The following is a 24703-nucleotide window of genomic DNA, read 5'->3' as shown; positions in this document are numbered from 1 at the left end:
TCTATGCAATTGCCTGCAGTGAACATTAGAGCAAATTTTAAAAGAAAAAAAAAGAAAAACCTTTAGCACTTCAGTATACATCTCAAAATCACTCAAGAAACTTCCTTCAACTGCATCCACTGCATTAATGAGATCACAGAAGAGAACAACTAGTTTAGAATTAAATATTTTGGTGATAAAAATGTATTATTATAATCTAAAAAGTCATAATTTATAAAAATATAATAGGATATAAAGTAAATGGTATTTTTCATATATGACTCATCACTGTGTGAATTAAAACCAGTTTAAATTTAAAAGGGAATCTCTTGAATTTAATTAAATGCTTTTCAAAAATAGCTTTAAAAACATTTAAATTTTTGTAAAAAAATTACATCTATTTGTTTAGTGCATCTTAAAATTCTGGCAGTTTACCTTCTTTTAAAATTATGATAATTTAATCTTAAAACAACTGTAAAGTAAAATTGGTCAAACATGTAAATAAAAATTGATTAAACAGTGCAATTTTATGTGGTGCACTTTTTAAAAAACACTCTTGTTATGCAAATTTCTCCTTTTCTTTGCAAAATCTGCCTTAGTTTACCTGATTATGTATGTAGTTTCTATATAATACGCAGAGTTGAATATTCAAAAATCAGTTATCTATTACTATTTTAAAAATACAACTGCTAAACAAACCATGTTTAAGTTTTTCAGTTATACTAGCTTATTGGATCTCTAGAAATAAAACTACAGAGCCAAGAATTTCTATGTATTTTTCCAGCACGTGAAATCAGTAATGAAACCCAAGACACATAGACACTATATCTAAGGTTCTGAAAATTTTTCTTACAATGATAAAGTAAACCTATCTATTATTTGACAAGGGAAAGAAAGATTTCGACGTGGGAATAGAATATGAATCACCACACATGGAAGAATATAAAAGAGGATTATATTTTCCACAAAAGCTAAAAGAAGCAATTATTTTTGTTTCTTGGTCAATAGAGATTCAGAAGGTAAACCAGGTTCCTGTGGGGGTTCTGTGAATATCATTATAAGCATCAATCATCAATGAACCAGTGAAGTCCAGAATTGAAGGTTAGTACAGAATGAAAAGAAATTTTCCCTAAATATATCACATTCAGTCATGCCTGACTCTTTGCAACCTCAGGGACTATACAGTCCATGGAATTCTCTAGGCCAGAATACTGGAGTGGGTAGCCCTTTCCTTCTCCAGGGGATCTTCCCAACTCAGGGATCAAATCCAGGTCCCCTGCATTGCAGGCAGATTCTTTACCAGCTGAGCCACCAGGGAAGCCCAAGGATACTGGAGTGGGTAGCCTATCCCTTCTCCAGCGGATCTTCCCCACCCAGGAATTGAACGGAGTGTCCTGAATTGCAGGCGGGTTCTTTACCAATTGAGCTACCAGAGAACCCCAAATATATCACATTATATGTCTATACTCCATGAGTTCTAAAAACTATAATCTTCTAAATAAAACCTAACATAGAAGTTGAATATCTGAGACTGTCGTGGATCAATTCATGGAAGGGTTTATATGAGATCTAATCCAGCTACCCATCTTACATAGGAATCCATGGGATGTGGTCATTGGCCTCTTCATAAACACTCACAATTATGGGAGCTAATGAGTTCACAGTATAGTCCACAGATTTTTTTAAAGCTCTGTTAAAATCATCTTAATAAAAGTAAAATGCTTCATCCTTTAAAAATTTCCACAGATTTGTCTTATTTTTGCCCTATAGCATAATCACAGGATAGTATTTAATGATAGCTTTCATGCCTTCACTTTTCCAAGTTAAAGTCTTTCCACTGGATTTTACAGAATAGATTGACAATGCCCCCAAAATCTCCCCTTTTTTCTTTTCTAGCTGCTAGAGCAACAGCCTGTGAAGGTCCATCTCAAAACACAGTGCTCAGAATGAGTACATTAAAATGTGGTCATAATTACAAAGTACAATGGGATAAACACTTCCCTCATTAGGCTACAATCATTAGTACAGTTTACTAATAACAATATCTTAAAGTTGGCAGCCATTTTCCACTACAAATACCAACCTTGTTGTCAACAAAACCATGGTTATGAACTGTGACATAGACTTCTGGATTCAAAACCAGAACTTCACATTTATATCCATTACTATAAAATAGTATCATGACATCAAATATGCTAACATTAAAGCCTATATTCGAGCCTCTGGTATGTCATCTTGGAAAACAGTAAGATACTCTGCCTTCCTACCAAACACATTCTTCAGGTTCATACCATATTTACCTCTGTGGCCCGACATACACGTCAATGTTTACATTAGCCTATCTCAAGTCATCAGTCACTAGCACTCAAGAATCCCCAATTAAAAAATTTTTTGTATGGCATTTTACATTTAAGAAATTTTTCCTGAGGTTTCATTTTTCACTGACATACTTTTAAAACTGGTTTATAGACAAGATTATCTCCCTAAGAGTGTTTCATACCTCCCCAAGACTATTTCTTGATAGTTGAGCATGCAATGAGAATAAATTGTTGTTCAAAATGCAGGCAATAGCATGCTCAATTCCATCTTTGAATCCGAACCATGTGTCACTAACAACAAATCTTTCATTTGTGACACATATACATACATGTCACACATGACTGTGAATGTGAGCTACAAAATTTATGCAATCCCATGTGGAAAATGAAGATACACTATTTTATTCCAGCTAAAGTTGTCCTCTTTCCAAGAAACTTTTATCTCATTCTTCCCTACTTCAGGCAGGACCAGCATTTTCCTTCAGGCAAAGACAGATACGAGAATTCTGCAAGATCCCATCACAGCCTTCAGCGGAGGCTCATCTAAACCAGGTTGGAGCTGACCGATCCTCAGTGGAAATCAGAAGGCTTTTTCATCCAGTTCCTCCTTAGAAACACGCCCCCCTCCCCCCTCTGCCCAAATCCAAAGCCAGAGGGGAGTCCGACCACAAAAAACTTCCACTCATGAAGACAACCCCATAGTAAAGAACATTCCGGTAACCAAGTCTCTCCTTCGACCTCCAAAACTCTAGAACCCGCAGCTAGCGCCTCGCCCGCCTCGCCAGCCGCCTGCCGCGGGCCGGCTCGGGGTGAGCTCCCGAGTTAGTCAGTGCGCACGTGACACGCGGTGCCCACATGACCCGACCGTGGGCGGGGGAGGGGGACAGAGGAGCGAGGCTGGGAAAAGTTAAGGCGGACCCGTCAAAGCGCCCGAAGCAATCCGCCCCTTCCCTTCTTTGTCAATTAGTGGCTCAGGGGTCCCCAAGGTGTCCTCAGTACAGCTACAGAAACGGAGGGCGCCGGTCTCCGTTTGCTCCGTCACCCACTACTGCTCCCCGCCCTGCTGGTGATGCCGCTGCACCCTCAAGTTGCTCCTTCCTCTCTTTCCTGCCCCCCTTCTTCGTTTCTGCCTTCTTTCCTTCCCTAAAAGCTCTTCATCCATTGCGGGCCATGCGGCTGACGCACATTCAATTGCCCCGGGAGCTCGCCGGCACCTCTGAGGTCAGACAAGGCCGAACACCTACCAAACGCGAGGGGGTAACTGCGCAAACAAAGTTGCACGCTGCACCGCAACCCGCCCCTCCCTCCCACTGAGCCCCCCATTCTGAGCCCCGGCAAAGCTCACTTGCTCTGCCGGTTCTCGCTCGACCTCACCCCACTGTCGCGCAACACACCCCCTTCCCCACGCGAGCCCACCCTTCCATGATGCCCCGGCGCCGGGAGCGGTCCAGCCTCCTGGTAGAGCACCGAGCCCGCCGCGGCGCTTACCTTGTTTGACACACTTGAGCCGGAGGGGGTCCTTGCAGTGTTTGATCACGGCCAGCACGTCCCTGATGGTGAGCCCCGCCACGGGGGTCTCGTTGACTTCCAAAAGCAGTTCCTCAGACACCAACTTGCTTCCGCTCTCATAGGCCACCTTGCCGGGCTTCACCTCTCCCAGGTAGGGGAACTGTCCATTCTCGGCGCCCCCCTTCAGTTCAAAGCCCAGCTGACCCTCCGGGTTCCTGCCAATGACACTCTCATGGACTTTGCTAGTCCAGTGGCTTTTCTTTTTCAAGCTTTTGGACATGGCAGTGGGGCGAGTCGCCTCAGCTCCTGAGGGATTCCTTTGGGGTAGGGGAGTTGGTGCTGAGAGAATGAGGCTGGAGGAGCCAGGGGGCCAGGAGGTGAGAAGAGCAGACTTTGCCTTCCTCCCCTCTCTGTTCGTTGCTTTCCCTCTTCTTTGGATGGAGTGTGGTCGAGGAAGGGGGAGGATGACAGGGACGGCTGGGCAGAGGTAGGAGAGCTTGGGTGAGGTTGTGCTGTCCCTTGAATGACACTCAAGGCTGTGGCCCCGCAGCAGAGGAGAGCTGTGGTGGCGGCGGCGGCGGCAGCGGCAGCCTGAGCGAGCAGTAGCCGAGCTGGTGAGCGGGTGGAGTGGGGGTGGGGAAGGAGGGTAGGGATGCCGGGGGCCACTCCTGCGTGGTGCGAGTGGGAGCGCGCGCGCGCCTGAGTGTGTGTTGTTAGCTGATATCCATGGTAGCTGCAGTGGCAGTGGCAGGGTCCGCGCGCGGTCGCGCGCCCGCGCGCGTACGAGTTGTACTGTACCGATGAGGAGGGAGCGGACTAGAGGGGGGAGGAGGGGCGCGCGCGCGCCGGGTGGGGAGCCGCTTACTGCTGTCTCCGCTCACCCCCCCGCCCCCTCCGCAGCTTGACCCGGTAGTGAAGGCTGAGAGAGAGGCAGGCTGGGTCCGCCTGGCAGCCTACGAGAGGAGGCGGGAGCGAGAAAGGCGGGGAGCCGAGGCCCGGCGTGGGGAGGCCGGCAGGAAGGGCTGCGAGCCCAACGCGGACCTTTCTTCAGCCTCCCGGCGGCCGAACGCAGCGCTAGGCTGCTGCGCTGTGAGGATGCCCTGACTCAGTGCCGGACGCTGTGGCTGGTGCGCCGCGAGCCTCCGGGCGTCGGATCCCGGCAGGAGAAAGGGCAGAGCTGTGGGACCCGCCCGGCTTGCCCTCGCCCGGGGGAAGGCCTGGGCACTGCGAGCCAGGTGGAGGCGTCGGAGTTCACTAATTAGACAGGCTTCGTCTCCCACGTTTCAGTCAGACCCGTCTCAGAGTTCTCAGAATTCCTCTCAGAGGACAGTAAAGTTAGAACTGCAGGCTGGTTTTCCTGTCAGCGCCCGTACCTCGGGTGCAGAAGGGAACTTAGCGGAGGGTTGTCTGGTGAAAGGCGTTCCAGGCACCGCGGGGCAGGGGCTTCACTTTTCCAAGTTGGAAGAAGCGGGAAGCAGTGGGGTGGGGGCAGCCGCGGCGAGCAGTCTCCTCAGAGAACTGGGCAGTTTCACGCGGGATCTGCGGCGAGACCGCGGGGCACGCCCTCGTCGCGCGCGCCCTCAGAGCCGGGCTGGGACAAGGGGAAACTCTCCGCTGCCCTGAGGAGACCACCTCCTGCTACACTGAAGGAGAAGGAGGTTCGGAGGGCGACCAGAACGGCAGAACCGGGGCTGAAACTCAGCTCGCTGGTTCTCCACCAGGCTTCTTTACCTTCACCAAGTTTGCAGCCGGGAGGTGAGGTGACGTCCGGGGCGCTAGGATGCAGGAGGGCCGCTGATTTTTACTCAAAGGCTAGTTTCGTGTGAGATGTTAGGAGTGATTTTTAAAATTCCTGTAACTGGTAAATGAGTTCCATTTGCTTTACTTTCAAATGATACTTAAAAAAAAAAAGTTGCACACCCACTCGTCTCTTTAAAGCAAAGCATGAAAAGCATTGAGCGGTTAGGATTCTAGCTGTCTGAGAAGACAGTGTGGGAGGCAAGCGGAACAGTTAAAAATGCTTAGTCGACCCAAACAGAAAGACCAGGTTTGAATTCAGGCTCTGCTACTTAGCAAGAGTGTGATCTTAAGTAAATTGTTGACCGTTCCGTGCCTTAGTTTCCTTATTTGTTAAATAGGATTTAAAGTATTAATGTGACAGAACTGTGATAAAGATGAAAATGTATGCAAAGTGCTTGCCTGACAGAGATGAGTAGGCATTCAAAATGATAATTTCCTCCTTTTTGCTTCTCTAGTATAACTCATTGTTTGGGGATATGGGGGATCAAAAGCAGTCAAAGCCGAAGAAATCTTTAAAGAGATGTTTTAACCATGTCTTTTTTTTTTTTTTTTTCCACTTGAGAAAATGAGTCCTGGATAAATTGGGTTTGATTGATGATTATTCAGTGAGCCAGGGACAGTACCAGACAGTGCTCACAATGTCCAGGTGTGAGCAAGGCGTTTTGTACCAGTTTCACCCAACAAAGTGGGGTTTTAGCGTTATTAGACCCAATCCTAAATGGAAATCGATAATGAAAACAGAATACAGCATGAATTTTTAAACACAAACATTATGAATGTTAGTATTACCCATGCATATTAGCTTGTAAATGGTCCATTTACTAACGAACATGTATGGCTAATACTAATACTTATGAAGTTCTTCTTTTGTCATTTATTCGTAACATTTCTCACGAGTTATTCTATAGGCTTTACATATATTAATTTATTTCTCCTGGCATCTTAATAAAGTGTGTACTATTATTATCCCCTTTTATAAGTATGAAAACTGAGGCATACAGAGATTAATTTTTGTAAGGCTGCAGATTTAGTCAGTGGTGAAGCTGATATTCAGACTCAAGTGTTTTGACTCAAGACATGGCCTCAGTCACTACGTTGTACACTCTTCTGGTGCAGTTATGATATATCATACCAGCAGTCAGTACATAATGTCCCAGAGGTTGGTTCTGCATTTTATTGTAGAGGCATTCAGGGAAAAAGAAAACAAATGGAGTAGGAATTTGATATAAAAGCATTTTACTATTGAGGACCCAAGAGATGAGGTGTGTGCCAGTTAATTTAGTGTTTCACAACTCCTAATTCATCTTCTTTGCCCTGAATTGTGATATTAGAGCTGTAACCTATAAACATTTCTTTGTTTTCAGTTGGTTCAGTGCTAGCACTTGTCAATAGAAGATGCAGGAGGAATGCTGCTTATAAAAGGGTCTCTTTTCTTGTTTCCAGTGCTTTTCTTCTTGCTCCAGTGGTGTGGTGGTCAGTGAGTGGCTTTCTGGCTAGCGGTGTCCTAAAAACCAGTATTGCATGCCCTCCAGTAATTCGGGCCCAATCCCCAGTGTGTGGCTTCCTAGCAAGCCTCACCAGCAACCCAGTTGATGGCTTCCTAGGATGTTTCATTGGTCCCCTAGCTGGTTTTCTCACCAGCCCAGTGTGTGACACCTCAAACAATTTCTTGAATATCAAATGGGACACAGCCACATTCTCTCTGATGAGGACTATCTCTCAAGCTTTGTAGGATAGAGAGCAAAGATGGGGATGCTTCTTCTAAGTTATTTTGTCCATGAGTACTCTCCCACAACTCTGGAGGTAGTTGCTGCTCCCTTAATCCACTATTCCTTTATTCTTTAGTGATAGCTTCTTTTCTCTTAAAAGAAGAATTATTAGTTAATAATTCTTTATATTAAATTTCCCATATTCTAATTTTGGTGTGATTTCTGTCTCCTGACTAGACCTTGACTGATGCAAGGTGTGAAATCATGTAGACCTCTGAGGAATGCACTTTCTTGAAAATTAGAAGTTGGGGTCTTGCCATTAGCTGTGCAACCTTAACTAGGTCACTTACCCTGTCAGAGCATGTTCCCTCATTTGTAAAAAGGGGTGAAAATATGTGACAGGGTTGCATGAGCATCATGTAAAATTGGATGCTCTTCATATGCACTTAAATGTTTGTACTTTAAAACTGTTATATACTATCACAATTAAAGGTTTTAGTTCTCAGCCTAGAAACAGAATAGCAAAGAAGGAGACATTTTAAGAAAAAAAAATTTAAGAATTACATGCATTCTACGAGATTGTTACATTGTTTCCTGGTTGTGGAAGGGACAGCATTTCATGTAAGATTTATTATCATCAAATAAATATATTGTTTGTTGATTGGTTTGCCTTGCCTAGCTTTTCAGAGATGAAAGCAAGCAGCTGTGAGTCTTGAAGTTGCTCAGGTTTTCAGGTCTCTGAAAAATATGAGTGAAATTATGACCATTTTGAAATGTTAGATTCAGACTAATTTGGTTACGTCCTGTTCTGATATCCTTCAGATTTGCTTTATTTCTCCTTTGTCTCCTTTACCCTTTCTTGGATGAATGCCTTTGTTAAGAAATAATTACTTCGTTGCTGAGCACTCTATGTACAGAACATGGCATTAGATGCTTCATGCTATTCCAAAAGAAAAAATAGTTTAGGAATCTTAAAAGTTAAAGAAAGAAAAGCATAAGTGTTTTCAAACCTTAAAATAGTTGTATGAGATAGATGCTTGCAGCAGACCTAGTCGAGTTCCATCCTAATTCTTTAGAATCTCTTTGATTGGATCTGCCTTACCCCCACCTTTTGTGTTCTTTTACTTCTCAGAGTCAGCCCCTAAGACTTCCTTTGGAAGACTTCCCCAAAACTACTAGACTCATTTTGCCCTCAGGCACAGAGAGCCAGAGAGAACCACTTGGGACTTCACTTCCCTCCTAGGACACTACTTGCCAAGGTCGTCCCTACACAGTCTAAAAGCCTCTAGTCTAAAAGCCTCTAGTAATAAGAAAATCTGAAGTGTAATTTGCACCCCATGGCTCCCCTACAGGATCATACTGATGCTAGGATTTTGCCTGAAATCACTTCGCTATCTTGCTTACTCTTTATGTGTTTTTCCTGGAAGTGTTTTCTTAATGAAACACTTGCCTACAATCCTAGTCTCAGAGTGTGTTTCCAGGGATCCTGGCCCAAGATTGCTATTCCTTTTTTAAGATGAGGAAACTGAGTCTCCAGTATTTTAAATTGCCAGAAGTCTCAATACCAATAAGGGGTGAATTTGTGAATGATCCATGTCTGTGTAACTCTAAAACTCCTACTTCCAATGCTGTATCACATTTAAAGTCTGTAATACTGAGTATTTTTAAATTTGACTGTCTGAACAGAGGTGGACACAAAGTTCAACAATTGATTGATCAACAGACATAAAAATTATATTTATGTATTGAGAGATCTTTAAGTGTATGAGAAGAAAAGATAAAGAACCATTGACAATAAGACCTAGGTATGGTATATCTCTCTTAGGAAAACCTTTATAAAGGGTGAAACCTTTATACAACTCTGCCTGACTGGAGCTCTGACGAAGATATGACTGCATTTTAGATGAAACTGTAAATGTTCAATGTCGTTTTCAGTCAGGGGCTTTCTTCATGCCAAGACTGAGTTGGGTATTTGTATTTTTCCTGTTGATTCTATAACAAATTTCCACAGAATTGGTGGATTCAAAACAATACAGATTTTTTATCTATAGATGCGGAGACCAGAAGTCCAAAATGGTTCTCATGGGGCTAAAATTAAGATGTTGGAGGGGCTGTTTCTTCTGGATCTCTAGAGAATCCTATTCCTTGCATTTTCCCACTTCTGCAGGGAGTCTGACCTCCTTGGTATGTGGCCCGCTTCCTCTAAGTTCAGTGCCAACAGCAACCTGTTAAGTCCTACTTATATCCCATCACTACAACATTGATTCTTCTGCTTACTGACTCTTCTTCTATTGGATTGTCCAAAAAGTTCATTCGAGTTTTTCCATGACATTTTCTAGAAAAACCTAAAGGAACTTTTTGTCCAACCAAATACATTTCAGCACTCTTTTGATTATGCCAGGCACCCAGGTAACCCAGGATAATCTCCCTAGTTTGAAGTCAGCTGATTGTAAACCTTAGTTCATCTGTAAACCTCCTCTCACTTTGCCATATACTGTAACATATTCACAGGTTTTAGGGAGCAGAACCTAGATATCTTTTGGGGGGGGCCATCATTCTGTCTACTGCAGTAGTATACCACATATTCATATCCTCACTGTTTCTAACTTAGTTCAGGTATCAACATAACTACCCTGTATTCTGGTGATTAGTTTCCCTCTCCCTGCCTTTACCTTGAACACCTCTGATTGCATTAGCTGAGAGAACTTTCTGAAACTTTTCCTTTTTCCTCTGCTTAAAATTCACTAATGCTGCCCATTAAAGTCACAATCAAGTACAAACTCCTTATTTCAACTTGTTCCTCCTCTACTCCTCCCTATCTGCAATCACATCTTGCCATACCCTTCTGGAATTGGAACCCAGGACACCCGGTTAATTTGGATCCTCCAAAACAAACACCAACAAAAGAAAGCCCTATATAGCATCTGTTCTAGGTCCCTTGGAATATCATTAAAAACAGACATTTTAAAGTAAAATTTCAGTAATATTTTGATCAGGGCAGTGAGGTACATTGCCTTGTGTCTGTCCTCCACAGTATTTGGGGCCAGAGGCAGCCAACCAGGGTGTCTTACTAAAGAGTCAGGCCTAGGTCTCCCCTTCCCCTTACAACCCTTTGTTACAGTCATCCTGAATTTCTCAGTTTCCTTGACTCCTATGCTGTTTCCTGATACTTTGCCTGAGATAAAACCCTCTCTCTCTGTTTATGGGGCTTGTACTTGCTCACCCTCTAAGACATATCTCTAAGGCGCTTTTCTCTCAGAAACCTTTTCTGACTTCTTCTTTTTCCTACTAACACAACTCAAACTCTTCCTTATGGCTCATCTTACCCTTTGTGGAAACATAACTTCTAACTCACTTATTTTCAAGTCTCTCATCCACAGCAAGAATAGGTGGACTTTAATTTTTAGTTCGTCTTTCCACTCATTTTGTACATTCTGTGGCACAATGTAAATAAACATTCAGTAGAATTCCAGCTAATGATGAATACGTCCAAAGTGATAGTGTATAAAATTTCATTATCTAACCACTGCTGTAATGTGAGTTTTAATGTTTAGTGTTAAACAATTACCTCTTTACATTCATACTAACATCTTAAGAAAATGGAATGTGAAAGAGCATATACTGATGAAGAAATGACAGAATATATTTAGCCTTGAGGCTGAGGTTAATAAAAGAAGCCAGATTCTTCAAGAGCTTGGGACAGGGTCTGAAAAGTAGTAGTGGTGGTGATGGTGGTGGTGGAGGATAAGCTTGACCTCTTGACTTGCTACATGGTTTGTCCATAGCCATTCCTATTATTAAACCTTTTTTCACTCCCTGTTATAATATTCATACAAAAATAGAAGTCCATATTTATAAGGAAGATTTATTTAGGATAGTGCAGAACTTCTTAGACTTTTCTATCAGAATAACACAATAATGATATACTCACTCACCCCCAACCAAAAGTAATCTTATTTGAAGTCTCCAGTTTTCATTTAAAAGTTCTATGGATCGTAGATTATACTCTGTGGTAGGATCATATTTATACCTATGTGAAATATGACTCAAGCTTTGCTTTAAAGATGTTTCAGGAGGATTTGTGTGCTTTCTGGTGGTTTCTGGGCCCAGCCCAGTGACTCCATACATATGCACAGCTTATGTTCAGTGACTGGAATACAGGCCAACTCCCAGAAGGAGTTTGGTCTATAGAGATAGATGTCAGGGGGAATAATTTGAAACCTTGAATCTTTGGCTTAATTTAGCAGAGTGCAGAACATAAGAAGAAAACACTGAACTAAGATTTGTAATATTTTTTACTAAGCAGAGAGGAGAGGAATGATCATTGAAGAAGACTGTGTTCTAAGGTGAGTATCTAGTGTTGAGAAATCAGACCTCAGGAAGTTAGTGAGGGCAAGGTTTAGGACCCTGCTGCTACTGCTGCTGCTAAGTTGCTTCAGTCGTGTCTGACTATGCGACCCCATAGACGGCAGCCCACCAGGCTCTGCCGTCCCTGAGATTCTCCAGGCCAGAATACTGGAGTGGGTTGCCATTTCCTTCTCCAGTGCATGAAAATCAAAGTGAAGTCGCTCAGTCGTGTCCAACTCTTTGTGACTTCATGGACTGTAGCCTACAAGGCTCCTCCATCTATGGGATTTTCCAGATAAGAGTACTGGAGTGGGGTGCCATTGCCTTCGGTTTAGGGCCCTAAACTTCTCCAAATATGCATGGAACTGCTTATTTTTTTATTTGCTATCTTGTCAAATCACATTAGAGTGCTAATTCTCTCTACCTCAAAACCTCAAATATTTTGACAATTGTAACATTTAAATTTCCATCAATTTTTCATAGAAGGGCAGAATTGTTTCATTTTAGTCTAGAATTAATGCCATTGGCTATGCTTATACGTTATAAGCTTATGCTTATACGTTTCATAGAACCATCTTACTGTTTTTAGTTTTGGTCTTAGTACTGGGAATATATGGTCCAACATATATTAGTACTGGGAGTGAATATGTGGTCCAACATCTCTGGATCTCAGGAAATTAATTTCAGCCAGGACTGTCAACCAGGCACCTGGCCCTGTGTGAAAGATCTGGGGACAGACAAAATTTGACTACTTAAATATATGAGAGTATTAGGTCATTTTAGCTGCTAGAAAGTTCTGAATGAAATGACTTTGGTCTTTGTAAAGCACCTCTTTATGTGAAATTCATGGACCATGCAGATTTATACAAAGTGAGGAAAGAGAACTGCAAGATTGTTTAAATCATTGCTCCAACTTAACTACAAAGTTCACAATGCATGGAGTGAAATTTGACCAGCTCAAGAAAAGCAAGTATGAAAATAATTTGTTCTGTTACTTTAAAGTCACTGCAGTATTTTATGTAAATATTAATGTAAGAACTTTTGATGCTTTTGTTACCTTATTTAACATATGCACAATATATGACAGAATAATACTGGATTTAGAAATGTATTCCTTCCTATGTGGTGTTATGCAAGCATACTTCTTGAATGTCAATGTCTGAATTTATTTTTCTTTTTTATTGTTTTGCTTTTTACTTACATGGTGGCTGTCAATCTTTTATCATCAGTTTACATTCTACTAAGCTCAAAAAGATATTCTTATCTTTTACCTTTTATACTTTCAGGCCTTCCTTACTAGATTTTTTTAAACACTTCAAAAATTAAGGTACTTGGATTTCATGCCGTCAAGTAGTTATATCTGTATGCCCTCCTTTTTTAAGTGAGTAGTTCCATTGCTGCCACTTTCTACTTTGTGATTCTAAATCTTTTAACACCATCTTACCATTTTTTTGATGCATTCTATCCTTACAGAAAACTTATTTATAAAATACTATTTATCTCTTACATTTATAAGTGCTTCTGTTTTCCCATTATTATTCTTCCTATTTTCCAAGCACACATCTTAATTTATTATTTTTCTCTATGTATCTCCTTAGTATATGCCTTTACTTTCTGATCAATTCCCATCATAAATTTTAAAAAATTTAAAATATGCTGCATGGATTTTTAACATGATGTCTACTGCCCGTGGGCTTTCCAGTTAGAGCTAGTGGCAAAGAACTCGCTGCCATTGCAGGAGATACCTGAGACAAGCATTCAATCCTTGGGGTTGAAAAAGATCCCCAGAGGCAGGCATGGCAGTTCACTCCAGTATTCTTGCCTGGAGAATCCCCTGGACAGAGGAGCAGGCTACAGTTCATAGGGTCACAAAGAGTTGGATATGACTTAAGCAACTTAGTATGCATACACTACTGCCCATATTCTAAGCCTCTCTATTACTTATTTTTAAATCATTTTGTTATTGATATATAGTGACAATAGTTTCCATTTCAATGAAGTAATTAAGGCAAAAAATGCACAATAATATCATGGGCTTAATTTTTGTCAGTAGTGGAAAATCTTGTAGGTATAAAGAAAATTATGGAAATAAAGTGAATATATTCTATCTTGAAATAATGAGTAACAGTCAGATGTGTTTTCTAGACTTTGGAAAAACATACTTCAAAAATTCAAAGAGAGATGCATTATGCTTCCTCAGTAAGATTATTAAGAAGCTAAACTGCTGATGAACATTTGGAGGCGATGCAAATGTAATTGTAATCATACTAATTTTAATAAGTTTGCAAATCTCTGCAGACAGTATTCTGTATGGTGTGGTTTGCTTTTGACTATATTGAGTGTCCAAAATGTCTTTCAGAATATGATGAATACTTGTGATCTTATTCCACCCTTCTCCCCTATCACATGTACATATATAGAATATATCGTTTCATCTAATCTATAGGTTCATTGATGCCCAACCATGTACTTGGTTAGGGGATTCTTTAAAAGTCCAGCTTAAATAAATCTGTTATATAAAGTTTTTATTTATTTATATATAATCAGCTGAAAGTAATCTTATGTACTGAACTCCTGTGAAATGCTACCTGATCCTTTTCATCACATTTCTTTCTTTTGTATTATAAAATTCTAGGCATATCTTAGCCTCACTTATAGTCTGTAGCTTGAGAACATGACATGTTCATATTCCTCACAGTCATTAGAGTGAAGGAAAATACATTATAGGAAAAAAGGAAATACCTAACTACAATATGACTATGAAAATATCTATTAAGCACAGAGTCAACTGACGCTAGAAAAGTTAGCCTAGAATTTAAGAATGTATTTTAAAAATCTGGATGACATGATGTTTGCCATCTGGGAAGATGTTAAAGTTTTGAGACAGTTGTCCCCCATTTTATCTCTCAAAGAGAATACTTTTTAAATGTGAAAAAAAGAGTAAGTTTCATTAAGAGAAAATTGTAGTTTAAGATGGATCATAGGATAATTGGAAATCATTTATTTGCTTTAGAGTATTTTCATCTTCCAACTTCTTTCAGTTAGGTCCTAGGGCAATAAAAGAATCAGGAGATATAGCAGGCTGTTTTCTGCAATCTCTGAAGAAAATTGGACATTCTGGGAATTAGTGAAAGATGGGTGAAAAGCAAAGCTATCATGATTTTTCAAAAAAGAAAAGATCAACTCCACAAACTATAGACCGCATACATTAGGAGGTCAAGAGAAAGATGTGAAACATGAAGCTAGCATAGATTGAAGAAGAGCAAGTCAAATCAAACAAGGTACATTTTTCTTTATAAAGCATGACTTTTCGCTCTAGATTCATATTAGCTTAATCATTAAGCACTAATGCCATTGCTACTTTTCATAGATCAGCAATGAATACTCAAAGACCAGGCTTCCATCATTCTGTTTAATATCTTTAAGTAATGCTTCAGTTTGCAAATGCTCTTTTAACACATTCTCCATATCTGACTTGATCAGGACTATACATAATTGGCTCTCTCATGAGCACTCTTACTATTTTATATACTCTTCTGATCAACTTCTCCCATTGTTGCTCCATATTAATTTTTTAGGATCACTCCTGATCCTTTTTCAAAATATCTTTTAAATTATTTCTTAAATGATTCACTGACCTTAAGGTGTTCAAAACTTGAGAACCCACTACCACAATTGTATACTGTAAATTTACAATGCAAATTTAATATGTTTAAATTACAGTACACAGTATAAATAAAAATGACCTCTGAATAAAATATAGGATATCATTCAAAATTTTACATAAATGTGTGATAAATTTTAGCCCATGTTATTTAAGAACAACTATTAATATTTTCTATCCAGTTAACATTGGTTGTAATATTGGTCAATTACAAATTATTGGTCTAGATTTAAATGGTTTTCGTTCTGTCCGCCGTCTGATGGATAAGGATAAGAGGCTTATGGAAGCTTCCTGATGGAAGGGACTGGCTGTGGGGAAAAATGGGTCTTGCTCTGTGGGCAAGGCCATACTCAGTAAATCTTTAATCCAGTTTTCTGCTGAAGGGTGGGGCCTAAGGCCAAACTATGGTAGGGGTAATGGCAGTAATGGTGACCTCCTTCACAAGGACTTAAGACAGCATGCTGCCGCTGCTCCCAAGATTGTTGAAGTCAGTGCCCCTGACCCCACGGCAGGCCACTGTCGACCTGCACCTCTGCTGGAGACTCCTGGACACTCACAGGCAAATCTGACTCTGTCTCTTGTGGGGTCACTGATCCTTTCTCCTGGGTCCTGGTGCACACAAGGTTTTGTTTGTTCTCTTCAAGAATCTGTTTTTGCAGTCCTGTGGAAGTTCTGTAATCAAATCCCACTGGCCTCCAAAGTAAAATTCCTTGGGGGTTCTCAGTCCCTTTGCCAGATCCACAGGTTAGTAAATCTGTTGTGGGGTTTTGCAATAGTGCAAGAATTTCTTTGTTATAATTTTTCTCCAGATTGTGGGTCTGCTCAGTGGCTTTACAGTGGAGCTGATGGCAACCTCCTCCAAGAGGACTTATGCCACAATCAGTGCCTCCCAGGTCTGCTGCAGCCAGAACCCCTCTTCCCGTGGCAGGCCACTACTGACCCATGCCTCCACAGGAGACATTCAGACACTCAAAGGAGGTCTCACTCAGCCTCTTGTGGAGACTTTCCCTGGATTCTGGTGCACACGAGGTTTTGTTTGCACCCTCCGAGCATCTCTGGTGGGTATGAGATTTGATTTTAAACAGGATTGCACCCCTCCTACCATCTTGTTGGGGCTTCTCCTTAGCCCTTCAGTGTGGGATAATCTTTCTTTGGTGGGATCCAATATTCTCCTGTTGGTTGTTCAGCAGCTAATTGCGATTTTGGTTTTTTTGCAGAAGATGAGTGCATGTCCTTCTACTCCGCCATCTAGTTTTGAGTCTTAATTTGCATGTTTTACAATCTTATAGCATAGTGACTGCGACTTTAATAAAATTACAAAAGTTTGAGAACATTTTAATACATTATAGTTATGCTTTCTGCCTTTGGTTATATTTAAAATTTTCTATTTTCCACTATATGGAGATAAAGGAACTATTGCTTTCATTTAGTAGCAATAGGTGTTTTGGAGTTTTTCTAAATCACAGTTGAAGAAGTAAGGGGTCCTATGCACTTCGTCTGTTTGATTATGGGTCTGTAGTAGTTCAAGGATTCATTTAAATATTTTACATACCACAAGAACAAACATACTACATTTTTTCTGTTTAAGCCCCCAAACTACTTTAAAGGATGTCAGTTTATGTATAAACATTCCCTAAAGCTCCCAATTGAGGAGGATGCTAAATTTATAATATCTAAGTTTTCCTAGTACTAATGGAGATTTACTTCCTAACCATTTTCTCTGGAGACAAAAGTAGGTCTCCTTGAGGATAGGACATTTGCATATGAGGTATGATATAAAGGGCTAGAAACATCTTTTCTGCTTTTCCCCAAATGCTTCACTATGTTTTTGTCATTTTGCCTGATAATCTTGCATTACCGATTTATCCTTCTGAGATAATAAAATGCATCTATCTCTGACAAGGTTTCTTCTGCTTTAGTCATACTCATATGGCTACTAGTGAACAAAATATACTCACTACAGAATAAAGGGAAGATTGCTAACTCACAAATCCCTAGAGTCTGTACTACACCAAATGTTGCTTAGCAATTTCTACAATTTTCTCAATCTAATTTACAAGAATAAAGAGAAATGAAGGGGATATGAGTATGTTACATAAAGTTATTAACTTTATATTTAATCTGTGTTTCTATTCTCTATTGATTTAAAAACAGTGGAAAAAGAAGACTAATAAGTGGGTATGGTAGGATGGCCCTAATTCAGTTCAGTTTTTGGTATTGACAGGTGATTTTTAAGCCAAAAGTTGAATGAATATATAGCTGTGTAAAAATCTGGGGGAAGGATTTTTCAGACTAGGTTACCTAGGTACTGAGTTGGCAAAGGACTGGACAGGTCAGAGACTAAGTAGTTTCTACTGTCATTATTTTATACATTCCATTGTGCTACCACTTAGGTTAGCCTCTAAGGCCTTTCACAAGTTGGATATTGCTTTGGATTTAATTCTTCACTCACCTCTTCTCACCATATTCCAGGCAAGTCTATTCCTTTGTGACTTTAATAGCTGTTTCTTTTAATAGTTTCTCATTCATTTGTTATTACCTAATAAACTGGTAACTCATCTCTTAAAAGTTACTACAAGCATTCCCTCTTTGAGGAAGCCTCTAACTCTCTTACCCACTATGCAAAGAGTTGCTCAGTTTTCGTGCTACCATTAACTTATGCACTTGAGTCACTGCTTTGCAATTAACTAATATATGTGTCTCCTTTTATCACTAGTAAATTTCTTTACGATAGAGACATTTTTCATTCCTTGGGACCTATGATCCATCGTAGTAGTAGTACTACGTAGTACATAGTACTAGTACTATATAGTAGATACTCAACAAATCATCATTCAGTGAGTGGATGAATGGAATATCTTTTTGTTGTTGTGATTTAACTAATGTAACATTTACCTTCAGAACAGTTTCTATTACATATTTATTTTAGTTAATAACCATAAACTAGTGTACACTATAGCCATATTCTATAACCACTAGAATATTTATCATTATATCATTTCAGAACAGTAAAATGTTAAATGTTAACCTTCATATTTAATGCAGACTATGCTCATGGTTTCAATGTTGTGAAAAGATTGAGTAATTTTTAATTTTTCTGTTTAGCATACTTTAGTAGATTTTCAGCCTTTTAAATATGTTAGCATTAAGAACCAGGTACTCCTTGATGAAAATCATGATTTAATAGTATATTTTATGTAGTCTGTTCCTCTTTTGAAGTTAGGGTGATAAAGTTATGTTTGAGACACTCATTCCATTTTGTTTACAAGAACTAACTGTTCTTAATTTGTAAAGTGAGGACTTTTTCAATTCCTAAGATTCTGATAGAAGTGGAATAGCTGGATGAGGAGCTGCTATGGGGAAATTATAAGAGATGTAGTAAGAGATGGAAGGAGGATACAGACCTTTGTCAGGGAACAACTACTTTAAGAGATGACATACTTTAGGGGCATCCTACTTTAAGAGATGACAGAGAAATGGCATTAAAATAACCATGCAGAATTGGAAGTACATATTTGGAATTTTTTTCTTCCCCAAAAGTTTCCAATATATTGGTACTTGCCAATTGTCTTAAGGAAATAGTGTCTAAGTATTTTATATTTGTTCTATGCTTTATCCATAGTCATGGAGAGATTTTTCACCTGCAGGTTCTTGAAGTTGTGGTACAGTCGCCTGATACCCATTTACTGAATGAACTAAGCTAATGAAGAGAAGCCTAAGCCTTTAATATCAGTGCCTTTATTTATTTGTTTTTAAAGTTTGTGTCAATATAAACTCTTAGATTCTTATTTAATCTAACGGATTAGAAGACTAATAGCTCAAATACTTTCAGATATGACCTGTTGGATTTCCTTTAAGATGGAGCCCTAATCCTTTTGTCCCCCAGATAATTTGAAAGTTTCCCTGTTTCCTAATATAACAAAGTGTTCCAAATTTATCTTATCTTCTTCCCCAGCTCAGGAATCTGCCTTTCCCCACAATTAACTCTGGTATGTTTTTAGTGGAGAATGATATTTAGAAACCAAGATATGAGATTTGTCTTATTTATTGCTACTGATAGAGCATTTTTTCTAAGCTCTTTCAGTAGAGAGACCTAGGAATTGTGTATAGAAATATTTCAAATATATTTATGTGAAATATGTTAAACATACTAGAAAAGATAACTCAAATTATCATCTTATTATGAACAAAATAGTAACTTTTTTGAAGGGAAAATATTTGTAATCTATGTAGAATGGGCTTCATTGTTGTTCAGTCACTCAGTCATGTTCAACTCTTTGTGGGCCCATGGACTGCAGCATACCAGGCTTCCCTTTCCTTCACCATCTCCCGGAGTTTGTTCAAACTCATGTCCATTGAGTCAGTGATGCCATCCAACCATCTCGTACTCTATTGTCCCCTTCTCTTCCTGCTTTCAATCTTTCCCAGCATTGGGGTCTTTTCTATTGAGCCAGAGTATTAGAACTTCAGGTGGCCAAAGTAGTGGAGCTTCAGCCTCAGCATCAGTCCCTCCAATGAATATTCAGGATTGGTTTCCTTTAGGATTGATCTCTTTGCAATCCAAGGGAATGGGCTTAGAAAGTAGTAATATGATCTTGAACAAAGTACACCCAAATAGATTTCATTAATAGTGAAACACAGCCCATCTTAGAATCTTAGTTGTTGGTGGCAAACATTATCTAGAACTGTGATCTAGATTTTATATGGTATACTCTTGCATGTTGTTCTGGATCTCTGTTGGAATAGAAAAATAATATCAGGGACCAAACTTGTCCTAATACTTCCCAACATGTTTTAACCACATGGAGAAAAGATACTGAGCATTCGTTACATTCTGAATCTTGTAATGAATGTATATTTCTGAGGGGTATAAACAAACAAGGAAGTAGTGACACTGTCTGTATGGAAACAATACTAGTGTCCTCTGTTTGGATAACTACAGTAGCTATAGATGCAGTAATAACCATCCCACTTAACAACAGCTTGATGATTATTTGGCTACCAACATGAATAACTCGTTAAAGAAGATGATGAGAAGTTATAAGCATCTAAATAATCACAATTTACATTATAAAATCATGGACTATGTATCCAGATTCTTATAGAGTTTTCTCCCAGCCTATCATGGAAGACTTTTCTTTAATAGTCTGTTTCTCCTATTACAGTGAAAACCGGACTTCTCTACTTACTTACTTATTTCAAAGATTTAACTGTTAAAGGTAACAGCTTACCTTTACTTGTTTGCTTTTCTAGAAAAATTAAGTATAATCTGATAGTTCAAAGTGTGTTTTGTATAGTATAATAAGACAAAGATTCTCATTTTAATAAACACTTGCTAACTATTGCATTATAGTAATTTACTAATGACCAGAAAAATTGTAAAAATATGTGTACATATATGTGTATATGTTCATATAATGCACATGTTATTTTTTACTTCAGAAATCATAAAAGATAAAAATAAATACCTGAAGAAACTACAGCTGTAATTTTTTTAAAAAATCAACAATGTTAGAAGACAGAATTAACTAACAATTGTTAAGAAGTTACTGTGTGGTATATACCATATGTTTGCCAAACAATATAATTGCTAGAGCTATTATTATACCCATTTTATAGAGGGAGAAACTTAGACTACCTGCTTTATTAACCTTGATCAGCTTCTTGTAACTTTTTTTAAAATTAAATTTTATTTAATGTTTTCTTTTTTTGTTGCTGTTTTTATTTAAATTATTTATTTATTTTACTTTACAACATTGTATTGGTTTTGCCATACATTGACTTGAATCCACCACGGGTGTACGTGTTCCCCATCCTGAAGCCCCCTCCCAACTCCCTCCCCATCCCATCCCTCTGGATCATCCCAGTGCACCAGCCCCGAGCATCCTGTTTCATGCATCGGACCTGGACTGGTGCTTTGTTTCATATATGGTAATTTACATGTTTCAATGCCATTCTCCCAAATCATCGCACCCTCGCCCTCTCGCACAGAGTCCAAAAGACTATTCAATACATCTGTGTCTCTCTTGCTAGGAAGAAACTTGGACTACTTGCTTTATTAACCTTGATCAGCTTCTTGTAACTTGTAATTAAATGCATTATAGAAATAAGACTCAAACCCACATATGTTTACTTTTGACCCCATGCATCACATAAACCTTCACATGAAGTACATCACATAAATCACACTACACCTGGCCAATGACAGTTTTATTAAACTGATTCTTTTTTGTCTATAAAAGAAGGATATTTGCCTATCTTAGTCACCCTCAATGTTTTTAATAATCACTGAGCTCACCACACATAATCTTTTTTTTAATATTCTATATTCCTGATTGCAAAAATAACTGTGACTCAGTTATACTTTGAACCTAATTTCAGTGCTGTTAATTAAAACATACCTGTATACATCTCAAAAATATCAATCATGACACTATCACACAGAGCATGGTTTTGAAAAATAACTTAAAATATAATTGATAATTAACAAAGGACATAGAGAAGGTTTGAACCAAACATATGTGGCTAAAAGCTGGCCCAGAGTCATCGTAAATGGATTTTATCCAAAAAAGGATGGCAAAAGACTATAGGATCCCAACAGAGAGAGTCTGTGAAAAGATGGCCTGCTGATATGTAAATCACAGTGAGGTGCAGTTGAGAGATGCCTACTTGAACGGAGAGAGGAATAAATGGTCTGAAGAACCCTACAAGGAAATGAAACACCCTGAAAGGGAGAAAGACCAAGAGTCAGCTCTGACACCTGCCAAACCAGAGAGCAATCCATGATGGCCGCTCACCAAAGTACAAGCATACAGGAGTTTTCCTAAGCACTCACATCTCCTCTGTCCACCATCTAAAAATCCGGTTTGGTCAGAAACAGTGCTAATTAGCATTTGAGAAGGGGAAGAAGACAAGTTGGGAAAATAGAGGAGTATCTACCCAAGTCATACTGTATACTACAGGGCTGCCTTCTGTTGCATGGCTGATTAGGTGAGTGCAGAAGCTTTAATTTTGAATGAAGTTTGGAATCTTTATTATTACTTTAGCTGTACTTAACCAATCTCTAAGCTGAAAATGATTAAAGTATCAGGTGGATTTTTTTTCTTTTTTTTAGTTAAGAGAGCTGTGGGGAACCAACCAAAATTTTATCCAGGGGAGGGAGAAGAATTACATTATAGAGCATACTTCCAGGAACATGAGAGAAAACAAAATTACTTAATTATCTTATAATTTAAAAATTCTTGTTTGGTTTTCTCTTAATTGTATTTTTATATATTCTTTCTTCCTGTATGCTTTATAGCTTTAACTATAAGCAAATATGTATAAAGTCTTCATATGCAAGATTTTACATGTTTTCCTTTATACTTGGAGAAAATGGTATTTTATCTGAACCTCAACATGTCATGTGATATATCTGACACCCTATATCATACTTGGGCGTAACTGTTTATAAAACACAAGTCATCCCAAATTAACAGGATCAAGATTAGATTTGAAAAGATATATTCAATAAAATGTGTAAGATGAGACAGAATTAATTCTAATCAAATTCACAGAGGACTTGAAATGAGATGTAAATCTGTAATATGTATTACATTAGATATGAATTAGTATTAGATTTGCATTTAGAAAAATGTACTCTGTTCAGTTCTGAGTATCACTTAGACAGAATATTAGGACAGATATCCTATCTTGACTGTCTTCTCCAGCCACTGCCTAAATGCCACTGAAAAGTCTGTCCATCTTGATTATCAACATTAAAGATACTAAAGAAGAATGCAGCGAATGTAAGATTTACATTTTAGTAGGAGATAGGATATAATTAAGAAATATTTTTATAAGTGTAGAAAAATGTTCCTTAAGAGGTAGCAATTTTAATACTTTAAAATCGTAATTATCAAATATTGAATTTTAGATATTAAAGCCATAAAAAGATAAACAAAATACAAACAGTTTAAATGTTCAGCATTTAGCTTAAAGAATCCATTTAGGACTTCATATTCTCCTGTCAGTATGTGGGCATTAAAATTGTTATATGAAACATATTGGTAATTAACTCAGAAAAATCGTTTGGATTTGGATTTGGATTTAGATGTTATTATTTAGATTTTTGATATTGTCCATAGGAGTTTGATACTGTTTATAACATGGACCCTGAAGCCACCATTTAAGTAAGGTATATAAAAAAAGAATATTCCAGCAAAAACTATTAATGGCCTATAATGACCTTATTCTTATTAGTGTAATGTAGACAGTAAAGTACATAAAACATTATATTATTTCATTAAAACCATCAAATATAGCAAAAGTGAATAGTTATTGAAATTTAGTATTACTCTAAAAATTTATGCTGCTTAAAAATACTGTTGTGATTATGCAACATTCTGAATGCAATGACTTTTAGACAATGTTAGTTTCCCACTTAAGAGCTATCCTCACTTTCTCCTTACTTTTGTTCAGATTGGCAATGTTCCCAGATGAAATATTCACCTTTTCAGAATCTATTGCATTCCAAGGGTGGCAATGTAACAACAGTGTAGGTGATAAGGTATAAATATCTTTCTGCTAGAGACTTCCGGGAATATTTTTGTTTTTATAATACAGACATTCTTTTTGTCCCTTTCTCTCTAGTCTACAGCACAGCTGAAGAGGGAGCAGCCACCTTACCTCCATATTTGGACAAGCTTGAAGATAAGAACTTCCCTGTGTGGATGATGGAAAAAAAATGATAGAAGGGGCCCAAATTCCCTTCACTAATACTTGTTGATATGTGAGGAAAAATAAAATGCTATTACAAAGTTAAGCTACAGAAATGGGCTTCTTTTTTCATGCAACAGAATACATCACAATTCAGATAATATCCATTAAAATCAGTAATAACATCCATTTTAAAGGATTAATCTGAGGGACCCAAAGATACATTACACAAGTAAATCTCAGGAAAAAATAGATTTTTAAAAAATTCAATGTGATTTTGAACTTGATCTTTCACAGTCTTTTAGTCATCAAACTATTAAATACATTTGACCCTTCAAATAGTTTTGTGAATAAAGCCAATGAATCCTGTTACTTTCTCTGTGAGTATGATTGTGTGGGTGTGTGTTGGGGGGGCAGACAGATCATCACCTGTACTTCTACCAAGTGGCTATAAATTGTAAATTCCTTGGATTTTATTAATTTGCAAGAGCAATCCACAGCACTCAGTAGACTAGTTAACTTACTAGGTTACCATGAAAAAGATGCTTAAGGCAAGAGATGGGGAAAGGGTACAGAGCATCCATCCCCTCTCTGAACATAGCATTCTACCTGCACCTCCAGGCATTCACCAACCTGGAGTTCCCAGTAAAACAATATGAATTTAATGGGACTGGGTGGGG

General features: G+C 38.7%; 2 protein-coding genes across 6 annotated transcripts in view; one reads left to right on the top strand and one right to left on the bottom strand.

Moving 5' to 3' along the window:
* Positions 1 to 4892, bottom strand: part of MAGI2 (membrane associated guanylate kinase, WW and PDZ domain containing 2) — a 1418773-nt gene extending 1413881 nt beyond the window's left edge. For all 5 annotated transcript variants that reach the window (XM_065939768.1, XM_065939769.1, XM_065939770.1 and 2 more), the window contains exon 1: positions 3786 to 4892. In XM_065939768.1, the coding sequence (XP_065795840.1) occupies positions 3786 to 4086 (301 nt within the window). In that variant the 5' untranslated portion in view covers positions 4087 to 4892. The remainder of the gene's footprint in view (positions 1 to 3785) is intronic.
* LOC136170302 (uncharacterized) lies at positions 4154 to 24164 on the top strand. Its single transcript, XM_065938465.1, has 5 exons — positions 4154 to 4183; positions 4707 to 4895; positions 5069 to 5561; positions 20492 to 20545; positions 23958 to 24164. The coding sequence occupies exons 1-5, from the start codon at positions 4154 to 4156 to the stop codon at positions 24053 to 24055; spliced, it is 864 nt and encodes a 287-aa protein (XP_065794537.1). The 3' UTR covers positions 24056 to 24164.
* Positions 24165 to 24703: the final 539 nt, after the last annotated feature.

This window comes from Muntiacus reevesi, chromosome 6 (genome assembly GCF_963930625.1).
Source record: "Muntiacus reevesi chromosome 6, mMunRee1.1, whole genome shotgun sequence".
NCBI classification, from domain to species: Eukaryota; Metazoa; Chordata; class Mammalia; order Artiodactyla; family Cervidae; genus Muntiacus; species Muntiacus reevesi.
This window is presented reverse-complemented; position numbering and strand designations above follow the sequence as displayed.